Raw genomic sequence first — 26,489 nt, 5'->3', positions numbered from 1 at the left:
GGGCCACGAACCTAGCAAGGGTAGGTCCCATTGGAAATCTGGAAGGTCCAGTGAAACCTCTGGTGCCAAACCAGAGGGAGATCACCCGAAGCCCCATTCCAGAAAACAGTTGGGAAATGTTTTGTATGTGGGTCTGTAGATTATGTGAAAGGGGAATCCCAGATGCAAGGGTAAACCTTCAGGGGTGCACACTGCCTAGTACAAGACAAAGCGGTACATAGTATACTAATTGCAGAGGATAGGGAGTCTCTACAGAGGGTTACAGGTGAACTGGCTATATCCCTTACATTCGTGAACAAAGGTAACTGGGTGAGAGCCGAAGGGAGGTGAGTGGACTAGTTGAAGAACCTCGTTTTAAGGGCTTTGCGGAAGGCAAATTGTGAGGCCTCCTTCCTTGGGGTAGGTGGAAGGGCATGCCATTGTCTTGAGGCTATGAACTGGAAGCTGGCACCACCAGCTTTGGCACATTTGACAGTAGGTATGTTTAATTGGAGTAGTGTGATCTCGTAGGCCTGGAGGAGCCAGCTAAAACTAGTTTTGCTGCTGAAAGATGAGATGGGGCTGTGTGGGCGAGGCACTTGTAGGTGATGGGAAGGGTCTTGAAGAGGACATGTTCTTTGATGGCTAACCAATGTGCAGAGCGCCTAGCATTGGTGATGTGTTCCCTCTTGGGTATGATCAGAGCTGCGTGGAGAGCATTTTGAATTAGTTGCATCAGTTTACATTTTTTCTACAGAGGGGCCCGCAAAGAGAACATTGCATTAGTCTAGTTTTGCACCTATAGTGGCTCTAGCTATAGAAAGACAGTTCTGGGTAGATAAGTATGGTTTGACTGCATTGATTACCTTCGTAGTATGAGGCTGAGGAGGCAATGGGGTTTACTTGGCGTGACATGGAGCATGTGGCATCCTGGTAAACCCCTGGTTTCTTCATAGAAGGTGAGACCGGAATATCTGGTCTAGGGTGAAAGAGCGGTATTGATTGAGTTGGAGGGTTAGTGTTAGGCAAGATTGCAGTACCCTTTGGTGCACTACAATAAACTTGACCTCCTGGCAATAGGGACCCAACCTTTGGTATAAGTCTGAACTACACAAGTTGGTAGTGTGGTCGAGTAGCCAGGCTTCTCTCAAGAGGGGTCAATGTGGGCAGTACAAATTTCAATTATCCAAATAAACACTGATACTCAAGGTTTCTTGATAAAACAATTATTAATTTATTTCAGTCAGTTATATAAGCCTTCTTCAGAAAGGGAGCAAAACATGTAACACTTAAATATACTTCTAAACTCACTTAGTTTCTCTAAATCAGACAATACCCACTGGGGATGGCACACAAGCACGTCCTACACCCTCAGGTGACTTAAATAACTGGAACACTGTGGACACTGATTTATCACTGGTACATTTAGAGCAATACTGAGTTTGATGCAAAAGATGGAAATAGAGAATAAACTAAAGGTTAACAAATAATTCATAAACTGGTAAGTAGAAACCTTCCAATGCAGAGTAAATGAACCCTTTCCTGCGGGAAAGGCCAAAGCACAAAGTCTGAGGTAAAGGAGTCTCTCAGGGAGCCACAACAGCCAATGTTAATTGCACAATGTCAAGGGGAGCTGAAGATGATATTTGCAGGTAGGTAAAAAGTCTTGTACAATGTTTTTAGAAATGTTTGAAGAAAAGTAGAACACTTGAAGGGGCATAAGCTGGGAGGCTTGTGAGGGGCAAAGCTTTAGCAGCTCAGACTGCTCTCAACTGAGAGCAAGTAAGGCTACACAACAAGAGGTAAGTTCTCTTAGACTTTAAAGTACCTCTGGTTAGAAATAGTTAGAGCTGGCTTCTGTTCCTGTGCAGCTCTGCAGATCCTGTTCCTGAGCCTCAGTCGTGGGGACAAGAGAGAGGACGTCTGGGGACTCCTGCTCTGCAATGGGAAGGTCAGCGGCAGCAATGGACAAACTTCGATTCAGTGGTTCTTCGGTGTTTCAGCTCCTCGTGTTTGACAGCTAATCGCAACACCGCGGTTCTCTGATGCCACTACAGACTTTCCTCGCCTCTGGGTTCCAGCACTGTTGAGGTGGCTCAGGCTTCGTCAGTCCTGCAACAGGGAAGTCGGGAGTATCTTCCTAGCGCTCTGGTCTGACTTAAAAGCAATGCACACAATCTGTTCCACTCCCTGGCTCTTCGGTACCACCACCACCAGCTGCAGTGGAAATACCCGCTTCGAGAGGATGTCCGAACGGGCTTACTTTGGAGTCGATTGGTGCCACCAACTCAAGGGGAGAAGTCGTCCTTGCAGGACTTCTCTAGTCGAGGCGTATTCGGAGCTTCAGCACAGCAGCAGGGCTTCACCGGGAAAACCAACGGTCCAGGAGGTGCAGCAGGCATCTTTTCCAAGTTTTTTCGGATTCCTTCGTCCAGTGGTCGACTTTGCCTTCCAAGCCAAAAAGCCTGGTCTTTTATGTAGGTTTCTCCCATCGTTCCAGCCTAGCTGCCAATCGCACAGCAGGGTGGCTGTCCTTGCTGGACAGCCATCTGGCCAATCACCTTTTGGGTCATTCCTGTAACCAAGGGGATTAAGCACACAGTTTTGGGTACCTCCCTCACTTCCTGCCCCTGCCAGACATACTGGAGCCAGAGGCAGGTTTCACTCGTGAATCCCGCTAAAGACAAAACAAACAAAGGGACCAAACTTGATTTGGCGCCCAGAGTACATCTTAAGGAGGACTATTCCGACAAATGGCGAAAAAAAGTTCAGTGCCATTTTGACAAAATGGGCTCCCATGGGTGCCTTACCGTTGCTGCGAACACAGGCCGCGATAAAAACACAATGGTAGTAAAAAGTAAACCGCTGCCACCAGCCATTAATTATAGAAAGGGTAACATAAAAAAATTACATGAGAAACTAGACAAAGGTCATACTAAGTAACCCCTCCAGCACCCTATGGTAAGATGGTGTGTGTTGGGTGTAGAAAGTTACAAAACGTAAAGTCAATTTCACTTCACTTTACTGCTCTTGGAAACAGAAGTTTCACCAAGAGAAGTTATTTAAACCTTTGGGAAATCTAAGACTTCCCTGTGCCACTGCACTGAAGGTGCTGTGTGACACAATGTAAAGATGGTGCCTATGTGGTTTGTCAGACACCAAAGTTTAAAGAAACCCAGAGAATAAACCACATTTAAATTGCATAAGAGATCAAAAGTCCTAAAGTCCAGCAAAAAGAGCTGGGGGTCTCTAAGGTAGAAGGGAATTGACACACTTCTGAGAATTTTCCCTACAGTTTCCTAGGGGCCGATTAAGAGGATTTCGGTTTTATCCGCATTCAGGCAAAGCCTGTTGGCAGCCATCTATGCTCAGATGGTTGCATAGGCAGTGTGAAGTATTTTGGCATCCCTTTCATAGGTGCCCGAGAGGGGGAGCAGGACCTGAGTGTCGTCGGCATATTTAGTGTAAACTATGCCGATCGCGTCCATTATGTCAGAGGGGTTTAGCAAATATATTGTGAAGGGTCAGTGAAATGCAAGAGCCCTGTGGGACTCCGCAGTGGATGGTGGTAGGTGCTGCACAGGCCTACTCAGAAGGTTGGTAGGTGCTGCGCAGGCCTGCTCTGAGAATACTCTCATGGATCTCCCCTTCAAGGAAGGAAGTGTTTCATGCAGTGGCTTCGAGAGTGGTGTTTTGCATAGGGTCTTATGGACCACTAGGTCAAATGCTGCAGATGGATCAAGGAGTAGTAGTAGTGTGATGGCTTCCCTTCATTCATGATTTCACCTAATTGATTTTTTTAGGTCTAATAGCGCTGATTCGGTTCTGTGACCAGGGCGGAAACCTGATTGACGCTTGCCTAGGAAGTGCTGGACCTGGGTGTAGGCTGTCAAATTTTTTGCAAAAATGGGACCGGAGTAATGGGTAGTTGTTGGGGGAAGAAGGGACTAGAGATGTTTATTTCAGGAGTGGGCCTACCCAAGCTTCTTTAAAGCATGGGGGGATAATTCCTGAGGCAAAAGAGAGGCATTTATGAATCCAGTGAGGAATGGGGCCAAGGTGATTGCGCAATCTTTGATATTGGATGGGCAGATATCTCCTTTACAATTGGAGAGTTTGTGTTTGAGGCGGCTCAGGACTTCGATGTTTGACACCTCTGAAGGCAAAGAGTGGCTCGTCTTGGTTAGGGATGTTGGGGGTTGGGAGTGATGGGGGAGGTCTGGAGTGGTTCGGATTTTGTCCTGTAGGAAGTTTATTTTGTTGAGCATGGCTGTTTGAATGCTGGAGCACCGGGGTTCATCTTTCATGACGTCTTGAATGCTGGGTGCCGGAGTCACTAGTTCCTGAATATGGCGGAACATCTTTGGATTCTGATTTTTGCATTAGTGATTCTGGTGTTGAGGGATGTGGATTTGGCTAGGATGTCTTTTTTTTTTTTTTGTTATTTTTTTTTTACAATTTTTTTTTTTTTTATTGTGTAGCTATCTTTCTGAATTCTTTAGTGGAATCTTGGGGGTTCGCTTGCCAGTTGGTGAGCGTGGTGTGCTTAAGGGTGCGTAGTTCAAGAAGTTCCGATGTAAGTATGAGTTGTTATGTCTAACATATTTGGCTTTCTTTGTGCTAGTGGAGCTATGGTGTCGACTGTGTTCTTGGGTGATGTAGATTTCGGCTAGTACAATAGGGTCGTTAGAAAATGGAGTTCTGAGGGCGGGAGACTCTAGGTAGTGTAGTAGGTTCTCTTTAATTTGCGAAAGCTCCTAGCAAGGGCCGGTGGTGAGATTTTTGGATTTGGTGAGTATTGGAATGGAGAAGTGGATAAAACATGGTGGTCGGTCCAGGGGCACAGGGTGTTGGCGCTGACTGAGGCAGAGCAATTGTGGTCTGCAATCCAGTCGAGGATGCGTCTTTTATAGTGACTGTTTTCTGACTAGTTGGAGGAATCCCATGTTTGGGGCTTTGGCGAGGGAGTCGACATGTTTGTCTTTTGGACCATTCAGACCTAGGTTTAAGTTGACCAGTAGGATGGTTTTGGTAGTAGTTTTTAAGTTGTCTCCTAGAAGGCGGAGTATGTTTTCTGGGAAGTTGGGCCTGGGGGGTCGGTAGATGATGTGAATTGTTACCTTCCAGCAAGGAGTTTGTCTGAAGGACGGGGATTCTTTGGCTGTAAGAGCTACACAACTGTCACGCTCTGCACCCCACCTTCATGTGTGGTCGGTCATGCCGGTAGATGGTTTAACGGGGCGGCTAGGGAGATGGCAGGTCCAGCAGCTTCATGAAGCCATGTTTCTGTAATGGCTAGGTTGTGGTTGGTGAGTAGGTCTCGGATATCTGTGGCGTGAGCTGGGAGGGTGCGCAAGTTGATAAGAGCACATTTGGGGGGGGTGGCGGGTGGCTAGTGTTGGTGGCGTGTGGGCCTTGACGAGACCTGGTTAGGGTGATATTTGCAGCGTTAGGTGTGGTGGAGACCGTGTGGCTGGTTGAATAGGGAGTGGGTGACTTGGTGTCAGCATACATGGTAGATGGGTGGGCCTGGATGGATTGTGGATGACTTGTAACTTCGGGTGGTGTGAGGTTAGTGAAGGTGGACTCCACAGGAGGTGTGCCGACACTCTGCTGGTGTGCATGGATGGCGTCTGGCGTGGTTGACACGTCATTTGATGTGTAGTTTGAGCTATAGGTGCTGCCATTCCTTGAGTAGCGGCGCTTGAGCCTGTGTGGATGAGGAACAGGGCGCTGGGTGGAAGTGAACAATGAGCTGGAGCAGGGATGGGGTATGAGGCAGAAGCTAAGGACCGGGTATTGGTGATGGGATCATAAATGGAGCCAGCAAGAGAGACGATGGGGATTTCCTAGGTGTAGGCTACTAAGTGGTTTGTAGCAGGTTGGTAGTTTAGGTAGTGAGACTGCTTTCCTGTGATGCTTGGGATTGTGTGTAGCTAGGGCGGGTTTAGGGCCCAGGTAGGAAGGAAGGTTTATCTCCCCCCGCGCCCCCCCCCATTTCGAACAGGTCTGTGGACCTGCGTGTTTAAACGTAACTACTTTTTAGGGGTCATGGGCGCTCTTTGAGTGACGTATAACTGAATCTGTTGCAACCGCGCATTTCTCAATACTTCTTTACGGTATCCTTGTGCTCTGATCCACAGCCCGTTTTCCATTGATTTTTTTTCCCCCCCACATCATCCTCCATGTTTAGTCTCATCTGGACCACCTCTTTCCCAACCTTAGACATCAGCAAATCATATATACGGGAGACCTCGTGTCCCCCCTTTAGATGCAACATAAAATGTTTCTATAACTGCCTCTGGCTTTTGGGCCAACACCGCATCGGGCCACGTGCCTTTTGACAATCCTTCCTAGTCTAGAATGTGATATGCTGTCCCTGATGTAAACCTGTCCTCTCCCAATGTATCAAACTCCTTAACCTCCCCGCCACACATCCCCCCATTGTTACTATGCCTACTGGTTCCCACTTCCTTTTGATGTTCAGTCTCATTTGCTCATCTACTCCTAGCGCCACTAGCAGAATCTGTGGGGAACACAGGGACAGATTCTCCATTAGCTGGCAAGCTCTACGCCACATCATCCCTCCCAGGTCTAACAGTCTGCCCTCTTCCACCCTCTGTTTTGAACCTTTCAGATGGTTAATGCAGATAAAGGGGGAGAATCCAAAATTGTTAAGGTGGTCAATCAGCCTCCAAGCGTTTGATTTCACCATAGAACACCAGTCATGACCGACTGGATTAGGAGATTCATCCTGGAGTGTATGAAATCCTCCTGTCCCTTCATCTGGGGGGGGGGGGGGTCAGTGTTGGAAGAATTCTCATTTCTGTTCATTCCCTTCAACCTTAGAGACCCCCCAGCTCTTTTGCTGGACTTTAGGACTCTTAATTTTAACCCTGGAGAGTGAGCCTTTTTTTCTCTCATCTGATTGGGATTATCGGTTTCCTTTGTTTTTGGAGTCTGTCAAAGTCCATAGGCATCTGCTTTTTGTATGGTGACACACTGCACCTTCAGTGCAGTGTCACAGCGAAATCCTTTAGATTACACAAGGTTTAAACACCTTTTCAAATGGATTGTCCTGCAACTTATTCCACATCTTTGACATGTAATGTCCACAGCTGTGTACTTCGGAAACTTTTTTGGCAGAGGGCATCCTGCGTCTGGCCGATGTCCCTCGAAGGCCTCCGTCGAGGGCGACGTCAGCGTATGTTATAAATAGGACGCACATCGCCCGTACCCTGTTCTGTTTTTTCCGCAAACATGTTTGCTTCGGAGACTCGGCATGCCTCGTGTATTCCTTGTGAATGTTTTCTTCAACCCCTCTGACTCTGCGGTCTGGCTTCAAGACTTGCCGGGACTGCAAGCCGAAAATGTTGATTACCAACCCGCATCGCATTTGTTTGTGGTGCTTGGGTTAGAGTCATGACACCGACTGTCCCAAACGCCAGTCACTAACTGCTAAGGCCTTGCGGGTGCGTAGGGGAAAGCTTCAGGTAGGTTGGGGGTTCTAAACCCTGTATGTCCCGTAAATCTAAGTCCAACAGTATGTCCGACGACTCGAGGGGCGACTCTCCGTGTCAGGAGTCCTGGGGATCTCAGTCCCCGAGTGGTTCCCACCATTCGTTGTCCTCGTCTCGGCATTCTAGGAAGCGCCGTCACCGGACGCCTTCCCCGTCCTCCTCCTCGGAGGATGGTGCCGCGAGGAAGGTGGCTTGTCCAATGAAGTCCTTGACTCCGGCGAAATGGGCTGCCTTCAGGGAGCACATGTTGGCGATTTTTCAATCGCAGGGCACAGTTCTGGCCACGCCTTCTGATGAAGCCATCCAGGAACGGTCTTGATCGTGGCTCGTGCGCCTTTGGGCTCGGGTCCTCGTCTCGATCCTCGTTGGGAACCTTCGAAGTCCCGTTCGGACAAGGCTCAGGATGGTCGCAAGAGACATGCTTCTAGGTCTCGGTCCTCGTCCCAGTGAGACCGCAGAAACAAGCTAAAGGCTCGAGGTCGGCGTCGGATACAGACGTCGAAGCTTTGCCTTCGTATCAGCCCTCGACGTCGGCGCCTTCAAGGCCTTTTGGCTGAAATTTACAATGTGAGATCCCTGGTACTGTGGATCCTCCAAGGAAGACTACTTCCAAGTCTGTAAGGCCTGTTATGGACTTCAGACCCTCGGATATTCCGAGGCAGGACTTTTACCTCCCTCTGGATGACCTCTGAGGAGAGGTCAGATTTAGATCTTGACCCTGTTGAGCCTGATGTGGCTCCTGTCTTTTCAGGGGATAGCCAATTGGAAGACTTGAGACAATCTTTTCATGACGCTAGTGGCCTGGACACGTCGCCGGAGGTGGAATTTGGCAGGCCAGAGCCTAGGACTCTTGCTGAGTCGTCATACAGGAGACTTATGGCTGGAGTAACTGGATACCTTGGTTGGTCCAATCCTGAGGCTTTTATTCAGGATGACTGAACAGACATTTTGGATCAAGGTCCGTCCTCTGACCTGGTGTTGCCATTTCATTTGACCTTGCAGAAAAGGGTGGCGGCTGTTTGGCAGGCCCCGGAATCTCTTCCGGCAGTTAAAAAATCGTTAACTAAAAAATACCGCCCTTCTGGTAGAGACCCAGCTACCTTTCATCTCACCCCACTCCTGAGAGTTTGGTGGTTCAGGCAGCTGCAGCAACGTCGAGGCAGGCGGCGTACCCTACATCCCTCCTGATAATGACTCTCATGCTTCAACGGTTGGGCACACAAGGTGTTTTCTGCGGGGACCATAGCGCTAAAATCAGCCAACTCCACTTGTGCCTTGGCAAGAATTTCACTCTGTGGAACGGTTTCTCTTGCGGCTGAGCATATTCCTGAGGGGGAAGAAAGGGGATGGGTTACTGACTTGTGCGAGATGGCAAGGATGCCATGTGTGAATCCCATCAGTCGGGTTTGGACATGACGACCGTGTTAGCCAGTCCATGGATGCGAGCACCGTATAGGCAGATTTGTGTGGTTGCAGAAGTCTGGTTTTGCTCCAGATGTGCAAGCCTGTCTTCTGAACATGCCCTTTGATGGCAAGCATTTGTTTGGCAACAAGGCTGACGCCTTGAGAGGTTGCAGACCTCAAAAGCTGCACAAAAATCTTTAAGCGCAGCTGTGCGTCAACCTCTGCCTTTTCGTCCTAGGGGACAGCAGTGGAGGGGAGGCTCTTTTCGTTACTACCCCTCCCTTGGTAGAACAAGAGGAGCAGCCAGTCAGAGGGGTCAGCGTAAAAGTACCCGTGGTGGTCTGGGAAATGGAGGTGCCAAAGCCGCTCAGGCAGCTGCCTCTTTGCTTTTAGGAGCTGCTGCACCGCTCAAACAGTCATGAGGCAATGTCCCATGGTTCGCCGGTTGGGGGCAGAATGTCTCAGCATCTCTAAGAATGGCGAGCCATTACTTCGGATGTGTGGGTTCTGGATACAATCGCCCACGGCTACTGCCTTCGGTCTCACAACAATCCACCGGGGATCTCTTTGAAGCTTCCAGATCCGCTCCTTGTGCAGGAAATCTGGACTCTGCCAGAGTCAGGCGCTATAGAACTGGTGCCTGTAGCGGAGAGGAACAACGGATGGTATTCCCCTTATATGTTGATCCCAAAGAAAGATGGGGGATTGCGATCCATCCTGGATTTGCGTTGGTTGAGCAAACTTCTCAGGAAGGACAAGTTCAAGATGGTCACTCTCGCAAGCCCTCCAGGCCCTTCAGCTTAAGGATTGGTTGGTGTCTCTGGACATACAAGATGCTTGCTTTCATGTGCTGATTTATCCCAAGCACAGAAAGTACCTGAGGTTTGCAGCTGGCGACTCGCACTTTCAGTTCGGGTCCTGCTATTCGGATTGACCTCCGCCCAGAGGGTCTTCACCAAGCTAATGGTGGTGGTGGCAGCGTGTATCAGGCGAGGAGGATTCATGTCTACCCCTACCTGGACGACTGGCTGATCCGTGCATTCTCCCGAGCAAGCATTGGATCACCTCTGTCTCACCTGCCGCTCCCTCCACAGGCTGGGCTTCTCCCTAAATATCAAGAAGTCTGACACCTTCCCAACAACTCAGTACATCGGGGCTGTGTTGGACACGTCCTTGGGCAAGTGCTCGCCTCCCAAGGTGAGGGCCTATCACATAGTGCAGCTGGTGGACAAGTTTCAACATGCCCAGTCTCCCGGCTTTCGAATTCTTAAGGTTGCTCTGCCTCATGGCATCCGGCATTTTTCTGCTGCCATAGGCCAGGCTGAGGATGAGATCCCTGCAATGGGTTCTCAGGATGCAGTGGTCGCAGATCTCGGGCAAGATGTTGGATCCCATTCAGATTCCACTCTGTCTCCCAGGATCTTTTGTGGTGGGCCAACAAGGGCAACCTGATGAAGGGGGAGCCGTTTTGGCAACCGTGGCCGGAGGTGACTAGTGACAGACGCTTCCCTCACAGGATGTGGAGCTCATGCAGCAGACTTGACCGCCAGCGGTCGTGGGTCTCCGGAGTCCAAACTCCACATCCATCTGTTAAGAGCTGAGGGCCATCGGGCTGGCCCTGAAGGCTTTTCTGCCATCTGTGCGGGGGAAGAGTGTCCTGTTCATGACGGACAACACAGTTGCCATGCATTACCTCAACAGAAAAGGGGGTGGGGGGGGCAGGGTCACTCCCATTGTGTAGAGGCAATGCAGCTCTGGTTCTGGGCAATCCAGCAGGAAATTTCGCTCGCGGCAGTTCATCTGGCCGGAGAGGAAAATGCAGCGGCAGACACTGATCAGGCAGAGCAGGATCTCTTGTGAGTGGGAGTTGGCTCAGGAAGTCCTTCTGGAGATCTTCGCCCTTTGGGGAACCCCACAAGTGGATCTCTTCGCCACCAGTGCCAACCGGAAGTGCGAGAGGTTCTGCTCAAGGGAATTTCCTCCAAGAGGAGCCTTGGGAGACGCATTCGTAGTGGACTGGTCATTCCCACTGCTGTACGCGTTTTCTCCAGTCCCTGTCATTCATCAAGTGTTAAGGAGGTTACAGATGTTCGGATCCGACATGATCCTCATTGCTCCGATTGGTCCAGGAGAGCGTGGTACCCAGATTTCTAGAAATGTCTATCTGCTGTCTTCCATACCGAGAGGGGGTGGGGGGGGTCTCCATCCAGACGTCAGGACTCTCAACCTTCACACTTGGTGTCTGAAAGGTTGGGGTATAAGGATTGGGACCTCCCGGATGACTTGATGGGTCGGGGGGTGTTACTATCGGCCAGGAGGCCGGCAACAAAATCCCGGCACCATTGCCGTAAGTTTTGCGACCAGTGCAGAGGACAAAATGTTTCTATTCCAGTGGTTTTGTCTTTCTTGCTGCCTTTGGCCCACAGGGGTCTTCAAGTGGGTACCATTAAGGGTTACCTAGCGGCGCTGTCCATCTTCAAGCACACATCCGAAGAATGGTCTTACTTTAAGATTCCTTTGATTTCCCAATTTCGTAAGACTCACTGTGTTCCCGCCGTCCCCTTTCCAGGTGCCGGTTTGGGATTTGAATTAGGGGTTGAAGTTTCTCGTGGGTTCTCGCACTCTTGTCCTTTGAGATTATTGTCCTTCAAGACGGTGTTTTTGGTTGCGGTTACTTCCGCTCGCCGAGTCGGTGAATTGCAGGCACTTTCATCTAAGTCGCCCTTTACTGTGTTCCACAGGAACAGGGTTGTACATAGGGTACGTCCTTACTTTCTACTTAAGGTAGTGTCTGAATTTCATTTGAGCCAGAAAGTGGTTCTTCCTCCTTTCTATCCTCATCCTGGTAAGGAAGAGGAGCAACTCCACAGGTGGACCCTAGGAGAGCTCTGAGATTTTATATTTCTAGGATGTCCAGGGTCATAGTCGACGATCAACTCTGTGGGTTATGCTGGTCACCAGTTGGGTCAGGTACTGACAAAACAGACCTTGTCCAGGTGGATTATCCTCACCATTACTGAATGTTGCCGTTTGGCCGGCAAGGACCCTATGGAAGGGTTGCGAGCTCATTCCACTATGGGCGTGGCTACTTCCACAGCCGTGCAGCGGGGAGTTCCTATAAAGAATATTTGTGATGCAGCCACATGGGCTTCTATCCACACCTTTGTTGAACATTATTCACTGGATACAATTCATGGTCAAGATATGGCCCTTGGTAAGGCGGTTCTTTATTCTGCCATCTGATTGGGTAATCCAAATTCTTTTCCCTCCTCCATTTTCTCGTACTGCTTTGGGAGTCTGTCAAAGATGTGGAATATGTTGGAGGACACAATCCATATGAAGAACAAGTTACTTACCAACTGATAACGTTCTTACGATTGGATGTTCCTCCAACGTATTCCACAACGCCCTCCCAGTCTGCCCCTCTGAAGAATTTCCTATGCGATTTCAGCTTACATTTCCGCAAGGCTATGTGCAGTCAAGCAGGCATTGCATATGTGCATGTCACATGTTATGGAGGAAAAAACATAAACTGAGGCTGCGGGTACCGTGCGTCCGATTTATAACATCCGGTGACGTTGCCCTCGACCGAGGCCTTCGAGGGACATCGACTCGATGCAGGACGCCCTCTGCTGAAAACGTTTCCAAAGTACACAGCTGTGGACATTACATGTCAAAGATGTGGAATATATTGGAGGAACATCCAATCGAACGTTACCAGTTGGTAAGTAACTTGTTCTTCTTTGGTGAACTATAGTTCCCAAGAGTAGTTAAGTGAAATTGACTTTAATTACCTTTTTCGCGTTGTAGGTCCAGCGCATTGCATCGTATGCAGAGTTGTGGGGGGATTCCTTAGTAGCCCCTTAGCCTACTTGCTCATGTTAAACATTTTGTTACCCTCACTACTTGCAATGGCTGGTGGCAGTTGCTTAATTTTCCTACCCTTGTGCTTTTCTACCATAGGCTGAATCCTCAGCTGCAGCGTAGTACCTGTGGGTGACCATTGTGTCAAAATGGTCCTAGTCTTTTTTTCACCATTTCTTGTTTGTGAGGTCTTTATTGGGTCTTTATTTATCTCTGCGCGCCAAGCCAGGTTTGAGCAGTTTGTTTTGTCTTTGGCAGGCTTCAGTACTGAAACCTGCCTCTGGCTCCAGTGTCTGGAAGGGCAGGAAGCGAGGGAGGTGCCCGAAACTCACCTGTCCTTTATCTCCTTGGGTACCTGAATGTACCCAGTCCTGATTGGCTGGCTGACTGTCCTTGCAGGACTGCCACCCTGTTCAAGCTAGGCTCTGCATGAATAGGAGAAACCTGCTTTAAAGGCGAGGCTTCTTGGACTGAAAGACAGTCAACCACTGGGAAGAACAACCCAACAAAGAAACCGTGAACAAAGCTTGCTGCATCCTCCTGGACCATAGAATGGCCCGGTGAAGCCCTGCTGCTGTGCTGAAACTTCTGATCGACAAGAGAAGCTCCGGGCGGAACGGCTTCTCCCCTTGGGTTAGTGGGACTAGCTAACACTGAGACTAACTTTGCTTGAAGATCTTCCCCAACTGGCTGTACTCCTTTGCTGCTGCTGGAACCAAGTGCTAGGGGTTGGGAAATCCATTGTCCGTCTGTAAGCCGGTCAAAAGCTCCAGGAGTCTGCTGAGGACCTTCCCGAAGCAGGATGACCCAAGCTCGAGTCACCTCACCAGAGTGCTGGAGCAAAGGCAGCCCAACCGGTGTCCCACAATCTGCGGTGGTGCTGTTTACCGAGCGCTGAAACGGCAAAGTGCCGCTGATTCGACGCACGCCATAGCTGCTGCCAGCCTTTGAATTGCTGTATAGGAGTCCTGCAGACGTCCTCCCTCTTGTCCCCAGGATTGAGGCCCAGGAACCCAGGATCTGCATCACTGCAACCAGACAGAAGCCAGCTGGATCCTTTTCTAACCAAAGGTACTGTGCTGACTTTGGGGTAACCACGTCTGTAGCTTGCTTTTCTGAGTTGAAACTTTCAGTAGCTGCGGTTCTAGCGTTGATTGTAGCTTTAACTTTCACAAGTGTAACAGCTTGTGACCCACAGACTTTTTTGCGATCTAATGAAGTGCCTCAGCTTCATAGACTGTGCTCTAATTTACTTTGGCTCTCCTGGTGCTCACATGCTCTGAGAACCTGTATAAACTTTTTTCCTTCAACATTGCTTTCTGCCGTGTCCAGTCAAAGGATCGAATGCCCTTTTATTCGAATCCAAAAGGGCTGAAAAAAAAAGAATGGAATGCTTTCCTATTTTTTTTGGTTTAGTGTGCGTAAAAGTGTTTTTATAAAGGAAAACGGGGATGGGGGGGGAGACGACCCCCATTTAAAAAAAACATTTGAAACTTTTTCGGCACTTTTGTCCTAGTTAAGTCACCTTGGGGTGTAGGAATGTATAAAGCGAGCATCTACTTGCTTGACTTCATTCTGAGAAAGTATTTTGAAGTGTATTTTTATGGTTGCACATTGCCCTTTTTAAAGTATACTTATTTAAAACGTTGAATAAATACTTTACTACAAAACCTTAAACTCAAGTTTTATTTGGATACTTGGATTTGTGAATTTTGATGCTACAGCTCACATTTACCTCTTTGGAGGTAAGTCTTGCTGCTGTGTCGCACTACCACCTTGTGTAGTACAGACCTATACCAATAGGTGGATTGCCTAATACCAAGAGGACCAGGGTGGTGTAGGCTCCCACAGGGTTACTACATTAATTCTTGCCTAACAATGTCTCACCCAGGACCGGCTGGTCCGAGGAGCGGTATTCTAAGTCCTTTGATGGTGCTCCATATGTAGGGGCTCAAGACGAGGCCAAGCACCGCATTCGGGGTGCTGCGCAAGCAGGTCCCACGATGAGCAGGGCACACTCGCCTTCAATCTGCCTCCATCTCCAGTCATCACTCCAGCTCCTCAGAGGAAACCTGCTATCCCTGGGAAGCTGCAGGAGAAGACCAAGGCGCAGGGAAAGGTGTCCGACCTTTCCCTGAAGGCCCTGGTGGTCCAGGCAGTCACCCTGGACGATCGAGCTGGTGGCGGCTGCCCTCTGTAAGGTGAAAGGGGCTGACCCGGCCACCCCCTCAGAATGCAATATAGGGTGTGGGGGACGGGGGGGGGGATGAAGAAGCCTCAACCGTTCTCCAGGGCACGGCTATTTGTTCCTGTTCTTGGACGTGGCAGAATGACGACATGGCCGCTGGCCCAGCAAGCCTACCCTAGATCCCTCCGATGGACGTATCGATGGACATCCTTTCAGCTCTCCACACCCTGGTGTCGGAGATCCAGAAGAGGATGCGGCAGGTGCGGCGGACAGACAAAACTGCACCCTACGCTGCCTCATCAACACCGCACGTACCCCTAGGGATATAGCGCGGACGCTGAGGGCTTCTTCCCCGGACGAAGTGGGGTCGTTCCACACCATAGTTGCTTGTGCGCCTGAGCTCGAGACCAAGATGGAAGGTTTCCTTTACCAATGACGGGAGTCCAAGAGGTATACCATTCTAGCCGTGCCTCTCCTGATGACTTTTTGGATGAGGGCCTGGTGCTGATGAGAAACCCAGCCTCCGCCCCGGCAAAGAGGGATAGGCTGGAGAAGTACCGGGTGCCAGAGTCCGCACCCAAGTGCCTACGGTTGCAACCCTCACCAGACTGTCTCAGCAGCAGCAAGAATGCAATCTTCTAATCACTCATCTTCAGCCTCCATTCCCCCAGACAGTGAGAGGAAGAAGTTGGGCACCATGGGTAGGTAAGTGATCTATTCGGCGGTGACAAGTCAAGGCAGCAAATGCACTTGCGATCCTGGCCAGATATGATGGAAAGATGGAAATGCTGCCCGATGAGACAGGGTCGAGGCGCTTGAGATCCTCCAGGAGGACGGGGTGGCATCGACCATGCCATCACTGTGGCCCTGGACATGTGGACACAGGGTTCCAACAGATGGGGAACGGTGTCTGCCTCAGTCGTCGTGGCTGGTTGAAGGCCACCAATTTCTGTCAAGAGGTCCACACGCCGGTGCTGGACATGCCCTTTGACAACAACCTCTTTGGGAAAGCCATTGACTAATAGTTGCAGGCCATTAAGACTGAGACGGCCCATCACCTGGGCACTCTTCGCTGCATCAGCCATCCTTTCGTGCCTCGGTGGAAAATCTGGCAGAATTTTGAAGGTTTTCGACGGAGGATCCTCTTCGTACCGTCAACCTTCCCAATCTGACCCAAGAGGCCTGCAACGCCCATTCCAAGGCTTTCAATGGAGGTGGCAGTCATCGCTCCCAAGGCGGCATGCAGGCCCTGAAGCAGGATTGAACCAGCCAGGACGTCTGGTGCCCACCCATGCACCCCGGTGGGAGGCCGGCTGGTGGCTCTTGTCAGCGAGTGGGGAAAAGCTCTCCACCGACTGATGGGTGCTGAACGCTCTTGTCCATGGACAAGTGTCAGCGGATGCCAACGGTGGCCCGGCAGGAGCATCACATCCCTAAACTCCTGCAGGAGGTACAGGCTCTGCTAAGAAAAGGGGCAACAGAGCGGGTTGCAAATCGGCTCAGTCTACTCCAGATAGTTCTTCGTAAAAAGACTGGGGACTGGAAGCCATTCTAGACCTGCAGTGTCAACAAACGCCTCCAGTCCCAAAAATTCAGGATGGTCATGTTGCAACATGTGCTCGGCCTACTGGAGGAAGGAGACTTCACGTCGCTGGATCTGGAGGATGCATTCTTCCCCATTCACGAGAAGCATCGGAAGTTCCTGTGCTTCATAATTCAAGAAAGGCACTACCAATTCAAGGCCCTTCCCTTTGGACTGAAGTGCCAGGGGCAGACCATCTGCGCCTACAAGGGATACATGTGTACCCGTACGTAGACTGGCTAATCCGGACCAAGGCCAGGGACGTAGCTGTTGAAAACATTGGGAGGACCATCCGGCTGCTGAAGGATTTGGGATTCTCTGAACTATTCAATGTCCTGCTTGGTCCCATCGCAGAACTCGCTGTTCCTGGTGGACGGGCTCAACATGGTCTCCTGCCTGCCCCATCAGAAAAGATGAATAGCAACCAACTGGGCATGGTACACCGGCTGTTGGCACAGAAGACTGCCACAGTGCGGACCATCAAGTCACTTCTCAGCATGTCATCATGCATCTAGCTGGTACGATCTGCGGGTTGTAGATGCAACCTCTTCAGGAATTTCTGGCCGCTCGGTGGATCCAGGTGTCCGGAAGCTTTGCAGACATTGTTCTCAACGAGGAGTTCCATCGAGCGATAAGGTAGTGGGGCATGCGCGCCAACATCGCCGGGGGCGTAGACTTCCAGAGCCCCCCGTACTGGGAGACGGTCACCACAGACCCTTCCCTGGAGGGTTGGGGAGCCCACACCGGACGTCTCCATGCCAGAGGCCTATGACTACCATAGGAGAGGGATCTCCACATCGATGTCCTGGAGCTACGGGCAATTTTCTGGGCCCTCAAGTCGTTCCTCACCACCTTGCCCTTCAGGGACGGGTGTTCTTGGACACCACCACGATGTTCTACACCAGGACTTGTGGCACTAGGCCGTCACTCAAGACATGTTCCTCATTCCTTCCATTTGGTGGGAGTCAAGCACCCAATTGCTGACACCCCCAGCAGGGAGATGCGCTCTTGCCACAAGTGGGGTACTTCGACAGGATCAAGTAGACAGTCTTCCTCAGATGGGGCAGACCCCGGATCGATGTGTTTGCAGCAACCAGTTCAAAGTGCCAGAGATTCTCCAGCATGTTCTGCCAGCCAGGGAGCATGGGGGACGCATTTTCCTTCCCGTGCAAAGGTCTGTTCCTGAATGCATTCCCGCCGTTGCCTCTCCTGCTGCGAGTCATCAATCAACTCCAACAGTGCTGATGCAGGATGATCCTCGTCGCCCTTGTGTGGCCGCGGCAGATTTGGTACCCTGATCCCCTCGGCCTGTCCACGTCGCCCCCCGGTGAAGCTGTCGGTCACGGATCTGCTTGCCTAGAAGGAGGCGAAATCCTACATCACGGCGCAGGATCGCTGAAACTGAAGGCTTGACTCCTGCAGCCTTCGAGTTTGGAAGGTATGAGCTGCTGGCAGACTGCAGGGAGGTCCTTGCCAGGGCCATAGCATCTACTCAAGTGCTAAGTGCACAAGTGGGAACATTTCGCAACGTGGTGCCGGATGCAGAAGATGAACCTCTGAGGGTCACGGCCCAGCAGATTTTGTACTTGTCCTTGGTCATGGTGGGGCTGGTTCATGCCTCCATCAAGGTGCATCTGGCAGCTATCTCCCGCTACACCAGGTCTCCACGATGGTCTTCTCTTTGGTCACACTGGCTCATCAAGGAGTTCCTCAAAGGACTATGTCGATCGTTCCTGCCGATTAAGGCGCCTGCTCCAGCATGGGAGCTCAATGCGGTACTGGTCAGGCTCATGGGAGGGGTGGGGGGCAAGGATAGGGGGAGGGGGGGGACTTTGAGCCCATGCCTCTGGTCCCCCTCGTTCCTATCGTGGAAGAATGTTTGTTTTTCTCGTGACCATCACCTCTTTCAGGAGGGTAGGTGAGATCCAGGCCCTTTCCAGCAAACAGCCGTGTCTGACTTTTCATGACACATGGGTGGGGCTGCAGACCTCCTTCATGCCGAAGGCTCCGTCAGAATTCCGCCTGTGGTTTTTCTGAAATCTTAGTTGCTGGCTGAAAGGACTTTTCACTCGCTGCATGTGGCTCGTGCTCTGAAGTTCTATGGCACGCACAGTTTTTTGAAGACGTTGCAACCTTTTGTGAATTTTGGTCCTGTGAACCATGGGAAGGCCTTGCCCAAGGCTTTCATCTCCAGGTGGCTCCCCAGCTGTATCCCTCCCTGTCGCTGCTTGGCAAACCTACTGCTGCCTGGCCTTCGGAGCCCATTCCACCAAAGCGGTCGCTGCAACAGAGTTCCTGTCGGGTGTGCCCCTGATGGACATCTGGTCCATGCACACCTTCACAAGATTCTGCTGCGTCGACCGATTGAAGTACAGGGTCAGCCAAGCAGTGCTACGCAGCCTGTTTGCTGTTTGCTTGAAGGTAAGCCTGTTCCGGAGGTAAAAAGTAATTGCTTTTGTTGAGCCTTGCCACCTCCCACGGTTGTGTAATTTTGTACTGCTATCTGTATTCATGAGCATGTGAATCCATGCCAGACCCCATGCTGGAGAAGGAACAGGTTACTTAGCTGTAACCATTGTCCAACATGGGTCTGGCATGGATTCACATGCGAACCCTCCCTCCTGCCCCTCTGCGGCTCTTCTTGGTCATATAACCACTTAACGTGCTACCAAATCTGAAGATGGTTGCCAGAGTAGGGGCTTAAGGCGAGGGCAGTCATTGGCTGGGGGCAGTATGACCCAGAGATAAGTGATTGGTTTAGAGGAGAAAGAAAGTTTCTAAGTGAAAGTGCAACTGTTTTTTCTTTTACTGAGGATTCCCGGCCTGACTGGTAATATTCATGAGCCTGTGAATCCATGCCAGAGCCGTGCTGGAGAACAAAAGCTGCAGGTAAGTAACGTTTTCCTTGTTGGACCTTTCTGGCACAATTCGGCTGCTTCGTGTATGCTGAGCTATAATGCGTAAAGTCGGGGACTGTTGTGAGTGGTACCATCAATGAAACAGTCCGCACTGACTCGCCCGTAAAACTAAACTGATTGTTCTGCGTAGCCTGATGTGTCGAGTTAGCAAACATTCCAGCTCACCTGGTCAACTTGTGTAAGAAGGATGGGTCAGCCGATTGGAAAACCAGTCTCTTTATACTATAGGTTGCCATAGAAACACTGGGCATGCGCAATGCAAGCCGTGCGAGAATGGTGGCCATTTTTGTAGCGCAAAAGTGTTTTTAGAAGTGTACTCCCTCGCCGATTTCACCTGCTGAAGCTATTGTTTTGGCACCTCACACGCTGACTCAAACCTGTCGGGAGCCATACTTGGAATCAGCTCGACGCCAGTGGTATCAGACTCCTAACATCCTGTCACTGGTTTGACCATGGCAAAAGTGCCCAGAAGCTTAGGTACTGTGCAGAGGCTGTTGTATTTGATCTAAAAATGTCTTTTTAGAACCTTGATTGGGCATTTTTCATTTTTAAACCATTGTAGTTATTAGAGTTGCCGTTACCAGCTCACATCCCTCCTAAAGATATTACCAAAAGTGGGTATACCTGTCGGGTTATGCCCGATTTACCTTTTGATTGGAACCGCTGCTGATGTAGTAGTAGTAGTAGTAGTAGTAGTAGTAGTAGTGTGGGTTGAGAAGGCGGTTTCGCTGCTTCGCATTCCTGTACTTCTGCAGAGCAGTTGTCCTTTCATGACACTTACGCCCCCTTGGTTTGTAATTTTTGCAGGGACTGTCAACACAGACTTTGTTTCTTGTCCTGTTAACGTTCCAAGTAATTTTTGCAAGGCCTTTAAGGGGCTTGCATTATCAAACCTTTGTATTTTGTTGTAGTACTGTTGTCTTGAGCATCATTGCAGCAGTTCTGGTCTGAATGCAGGGTCAAATTGTGGCTGGAATGCTGCACACTTGCTGGCTCACTAAGATAATGCGCAGTATTTCTTTCCTTGTGCCTTGCTCGGCATTGACCTGGACAATGCCAATTGCAAGGCATCAGTCAAAGCTAGATTTCATGTCCATGAGCTGCTTAATTATGGGCCTGTTTAAAATTGGAGTGTTGTGCTTTTCAGGCTAAGGATGCTGGACAAAGGACGACCATATACAAAAGGGACCCGTCAAAGCAATATGGCCTAAAGATGAAAACCTCCCGTGCCTTCTTCAGTGAGGTGGAACGGCGGTTCGATGCCATGCCGTTTACTCTCAGGTATAGTGTATCTGGCTGAGGTGATGTTTATTCCTACATCATGGCAGCAAAATAAGTTATCTGCTTGTTCATACTCTGGATATATCTGCCAGATCAGAGGAGATTAAGTGGGGTAGCTTGTTTACTCTTGGGTACAGGAAAGTGAGGCCGATGTCTTTGCTACTTTCTAGTGCAGCATCTCCAGGATAGCCTGGCTTTAGCAATACAGCTTCCACATGGGGCTTTCAGAAAGTAAGTCACCGCCAGTTTAGTTTGTCACCATTAATCCCCAACTTTGCTTTGCAAACATGACACTCATGTACGCATAAAACACAATGGAATACAGAAACGAACCCTTTGATATTTGCTACTCCGCATCTCTAGTTAGTGTATGCTTGATGACATTTATTGAGGTGAGAGTTACCAGTGTTAGTCCATGTGGCATGTGACTGCAGTTCCAATTGGGAGTTGTGAAGCCAAACTGAGGCTCAGTCTGATTAATTCAATAGTATGATTCAATAGTATGAAGGGGCATCCCCATTTCTAATGTGTCCGCATTCTAATCTCTAGTTTCTGGATTATGCGCTGTTCCCTTAATAGTGTTCAATGTTCGCTTTGCAAACTGTGTGGTCTGATGCAGCATGCTTTGTTTTCACTTGTTTTGCTGTTTCTCCTGTAGGGCATTTGAAGATGAGAAGAAAGCCCGGATGGGTGTGGTCGAATGTGCCAAACACGAGTTGCTCCAGCCCTTCAATGTCCTCTATGAAAAGGAGGGTAAGTAATGATGTTGAGGCTATACCACCTCTGCTCATTTTTATTCTCGAACCTCTGCGCATCCATCCTAAAATAGAAAATGTATGAGTGACTCAAGCTGTCCACACAGCATCCACAATTTGTCTGTTTTCTACAAGCGTTGTTACATTTCTGCAGTGTGCAACATTTGCTTGTGAAAACTCTACTGAACCATTACATTCCTACAGAAAATGTTTAGGCTGCATAATATTTGCTTAAACCTGCCATGCCTTCCACTGCACTCAAGGGTTTGCTTTCCCCACTGCAGGATGAGAACAGAATGTCTGTAGTTTCCAGTCTGGAACTCCTTCCCCTGTATTCTGCAGGCACAGATGCCCATTTCAGTGCAACTTTAATCCTTTCCCTTCTTCCAGATAAAATGCTGTGCAGACAAACTGGCTTTATGCATGGACTGCTTCACGTATGGTTTTGCTTTATCATTTTAGTCAGAACTTTCACTGCTGATCCTACATTGGCTACTGTTGGGGAGAATTTTCAGTTTGTGATTCCCTTTAATGAGAACCCCAGCACTTTTGCTGGACTCTGAGATATTTCTTGTTTTTCCTGGGTGAGTGAACTTCTGACCACTCCTTCCCTGACTGGCATTCATATTTTACTGCTTTTGTGAATTATGCTTTCTCCAGCATGGGGTCTGGCATGGATTCACATGCTCATGAATATTCCCTGTTGTCGGGCTGAGAATCCTTGGTAAAGAAAAAATCAGTATCGGCTTAGTTTCTGATCTGTCTGTCTGTCTTAGTAGTAACCAATCACTGGTCTCTGGGTCATACTGCCCTCTCCCTAAGCCCCTCCCCAGGCAGCCATCCTCAGATTTTTACTGCACATTCAAGTGTTGGGAGTCCTCGTACTATAGCTCTCGAGCTTTTTTCAGAGTTTTATCTCATTTTTCGGTCAATCGAGCCTCAAGCTCCACCGTTTCTACTTGCGATTAACGGGGACCCGTTTTGGAAATTTCTACCCCCCTCAAGGGCGAAGTTTTGGTCGAGTTACGCTTCTTGGATGATTCCAGAAGTTTCTGAGTCCTACCACATGGACATGGCCCAGGAAAAGGGAAGCTCCACCTGGATCCAAGCTGTTTAGGATCTGCCCTGGATGCAGATTACATAACGTGTTTTTAACGGAGGTGAGCATTCGAGATGCCTCTGCCTTCACGGAGACAAAACGTACGTGGAGAAGGACTGTGCTTTTTGCATGAACATGACGGATCGGACTATGAGGGATCGTTTGACCAGTCTCGCCAACTGGCTGGAAGGAAACAGCCCAGCAGGTGAGAAGAAGTCTGAGCGGTCTTGTGAGGGCGCTCCGGCGACAGGGGCCCAACAAAAGGCAAAGCACAATGAATCTGCAGGCACCGGGAGCGCAGAATAGTCAGGCTCCTCGGCTGCCAGGCAGGGCGCACCTTCACAGGTGCATCAACCACGAGCCAACGCTCTGGCTCGGGGAAGAGAAAATCCGAGAACCCGGCTAAGCTTCTGCAGAGGCCCTGGTCGATCTTGAAGGAACCAGCCGAGGGGGAGCGAGGCGGTCTTCTTCCCCCCCCCCTCTCCCTCCTCAAGGTGAAGGCCTTAAGCGCGCACAATGTGGTGCTGGCCTTGATTCACCCGGCTAAGGCCTCTACTGAGGTAGTCGCGGTGGCCCTGGCGAAGCCTGTGGAGACAACCCTAGTGGAGGCGACCTCGGGGCCCAGAGTTTCCCTGCCACCGTGGAGGGAATCCTTTCTTCAGCCCATCGAGAAGACCCCGGTGGAGGGGGGGGCGGTGGCTGTTACGGACACGGATACAGCCTCCGAGGAGGAGCTGGTTGAAGTCGTGAAGGGCCTCAACAAGAAGTTTGAGGAGGTCCAGTCCCACGGGAGGAATGACGACGAGGACTAAGAGTGACGGTGGTGCCGACGAGGTTCCCGTGGAGGAGCAGCCAGCGCGCCCGTCGCATCCCGAGCCACGGGACAACTCGGTGGCCATTTTGATGGCAATCCAAACCTTATGCAGAGATTGCCTCTACCCCCAACGGACGATCCAGCAGAACCGGGCCCGTCGGGAAGCCCTCCAAACGAGGAGGAGAGTTCATCCACCCCTGCCCTTCCAGCCCTCTCAGCCTCCATAATCTTCCCCTGATCCGAGGGAGGACACGGGAACATATACGGCCACGACGGGGACGGGTGACGACGGTGGTGGTGACAGGATGGGCCTCCCATCACCACCCCCTCGGGCCTCCCTGCCTGACGAAATTGGCTCCTTCCACGCCATGATTGCCAGGGCATCCAAGCTTTTCCTGCTCTGCCCCGAAGAACAGAAGAAGGAAGGCTTACTCTACCAACGTCGCGGTGCCGTTGCTGGATGACATCTGGGACGAGGGACTTGCACTTTTGAAGAACCCATCCACGACGCCTGCCAAGAGAGAACAGTACGAGAAGTGCCGGGTCCCCAACGTCACCCCTTTGTGCCTTAGGGCACAGCCGGCCCGAGTTTGGTCATCTCGGAGGCGGCGGGGCATCGGCTTCAACTTCCCCACCGGACGGCGAGGGAAAGAAGACTCGATGCCATGGGCCGGCGAGTCATCTCGTCTGCGGCGACTATGATTAAGGCGGCCAACGCCCTAGCGATTGTGGCCCGCTACGACAGGGAGTTGTGGTACAAGATCGCCCCCTTGTTGGACTTCCTACCAGACAAGAGGGCAGAGGCCCTGGAGATCCTATAGGAGGGTGAGGTGGTGTCGGACCACGCCATATCGGTAGCCCCGGACATTGCTGACACTGGGTTCCGCCAGTTGAGCAACAGCGTTTGCCTTCGACTGAGGGGGTGGCTCAAGGTGACAGATTTCCGCCAAGACGTGCAGACCAAAGTTTTGGACATGCCCTTTGACGGGAACAATCTGTTAGGAACAATCTGTTTGGAAAGACAGTGGATGAGTCGCTTAAGGCCATCAAGACCGACACCGACACGGAGACGGCTTAGGCCTTGGGAGTTATGCAGCAACGACGGCCGCCCTTTCGTAACTCCGGAGGCGAGCAAGGTGCCGCCAAAGGATTCGGCGGTGGCTCCTTGACGTAACGTCAGGCGGCTCGCTCCTCGTCACAAGAGGCCTACAGAGGACGAGGCAAGTCGGGTGGATCTCGCCGTCGCCAGGGAGGCCAAGGCGGCAAGGCCGCTGCCAACAAGACTGAACCGGCTGTAGCGTTGGGCCCCCACCTGAGCATCCTGGTGGGAGGCCGGCTGGCAAAGTTATTCAGCGTGTGGGAGTCCATCTCCACCAGCCGTTGGGTGATGGATGCCCTGGCCCACGGGCACTCGAATTTCTAAAGTGCCCCCGCATTCCTCCCATTGCCAGGAAGGAAAACCACGTCCCTCAACTGTTGTTGGAAGTAAGGGCGATGCTGAAGAAAGGAGACATCGAGCTCGGCCCGGAGCCTCTTTGGGACTCTTGAGTTTACTCAAGGTACTTCCTCGTCAGAAAGAAGACGGGAGGATGGCGTCCCATCCTGGACCTGCGTCGATTTAAACAAGTACATCAAGGCACAGAAGTTCCGGATGGTCACCCTCCAGCACATGCTGGGCCAGCTGGAGGAAGGCGACTTCCTATCGTCATTGGATTTGGAGGATGCGTACTTTCACATCCCCATTCTAAAAGGACAGTTTTTCAATTTCTTGATCCAAGGACGGCACTACCAGTTCAAGGCCCTTCCATTCGGGTTGGAGTCGCCCAGGGTATTCACCAAGTGTCTGGCACCAGTGGCGGCGCGGCTGCGCCTGCAGGGGATCCACGTCTACCCCTACCTGGACGATTGGGTCATCCAGGCAAGAACAAGGGAACTCGCCGTTGAGCACACAGCAAAGACCATCAAGCTGCTCACGGACCTGGGATTCTCAAACTTCCCCAAATCCCACCTGGTTCCGTCGCAGGTCGCACTGTTTCTGGGAGTCAAGTTCGATGCAGTAGCACGATTGGCCTCGCCGTCGGAGGAAAGGACGAAGGCCATCCTGGGCAAGGTGCAGCTTTTGCTGGCCACGGACGTGGCCAAGGTGAGGTCCATCAAGTCCCTTCTCGGGATGTCATCATGCATCTACCTGGTGCGCCTATGCAGGCGACGGATGCTTCCTCTATAGGAAGGAGTTCGACGCCTGTTGGATGCAAGCGGCGGGCAGTTTCGAGGACAAGATCCCACGGAAGCCCAGGATCTGTGGCATTGGGCCGTTGCCCAGGGGATGTTTCTGGTACCATTTCATCAATCGGGGATAAAGAGCACCATCGCTGACTCAGCAGGGAGCTGCGCTCATGCCACGAGTGGGAACTGCGTCAAGATCAGGTCGATCGACTCTTCCAACGATGGGCCAAACCCCAGACCGACCTGTTCGCGACGGCAACAAACTCCAAGTGCCAGAGTTTCGCTAGCAGGTTTCCCCAGCCGAGGAACATGGGCGGTGCTTTCTCATTCCCCTTGGACGGCCTGTTCCTGTATGCGTTCCCGCCGTTGCTACTGCGACTCGTCAACCAACTCAAGGGGTCCCGGTGCAGGATGATCCTCGTCGCACCGGCGTGGCCGAGACGGATCTGGTTCCCGGACCTTCTGGACTTGTCAGCGTCCCCACCAATCAAACTGTCGACGGACGCAGATCTTCTCTCCAGAGAAGGGGGTGCCATCCTTCATCACGACCCGGAGTCGCTGAACTTGCAGGCCTGGCTCCTGCAGCACTAGAGTTTGCAGGGTACGATATCCCGACGGACTGCAGAGAGGTTCTTGCAAAGGCCAGGGCGTCCTCCACTCCCAAGTGCTACGGACACAATTGGACACAATTGGACGAGGTTCTCTGTCTGGTGCCGTGCACAGATTAACCCCCTACGGATTACGGCCCCTCAAGTGCTACCGTACCTACTGTCGCTGGCCAAGGCTGGACTAGCGCATGCTTCCATCAAGAAACATCTGGCAGCGATTTCCTGATGCACCTTAACTACAGGGCGTTCAT

General features: G+C 51.0%; 1 protein-coding gene across 1 annotated transcript in view; it reads left to right on the top strand.

The window, feature by feature from the left end:
- The window catches only part of PA2G4 (proliferation-associated 2G4), a 164,896-nt gene that overhangs the window by 50,748 nt on the left and 87,659 nt on the right, over window positions 1-26,489 (top strand). The window contains exons 9-10 of the mRNA XM_069653769.1: window positions 20,603-20,736; window positions 21,395-21,489. Of these exons, the coding sequence (XP_069509870.1) occupies window positions 20,603-20,736; window positions 21,395-21,489 (229 nt within the window). The remainder of the gene's footprint in view (window positions 1-20,602; window positions 20,737-21,394; window positions 21,490-26,489) is intronic.

This window comes from Ambystoma mexicanum, chromosome 3q (assembly GCF_040938575.1).
Source record: "Ambystoma mexicanum isolate Mex_15411 chromosome 3q, UKY_AmexF1_1, whole genome shotgun sequence".
Taxonomy (NCBI): domain Eukaryota; kingdom Metazoa; phylum Chordata; class Amphibia; order Caudata; family Ambystomatidae; genus Ambystoma; species Ambystoma mexicanum.
The sequence above is the reverse complement of the archived record's forward strand: the minus strand, read 5'-3'. Positions and strand labels throughout refer to the sequence as shown.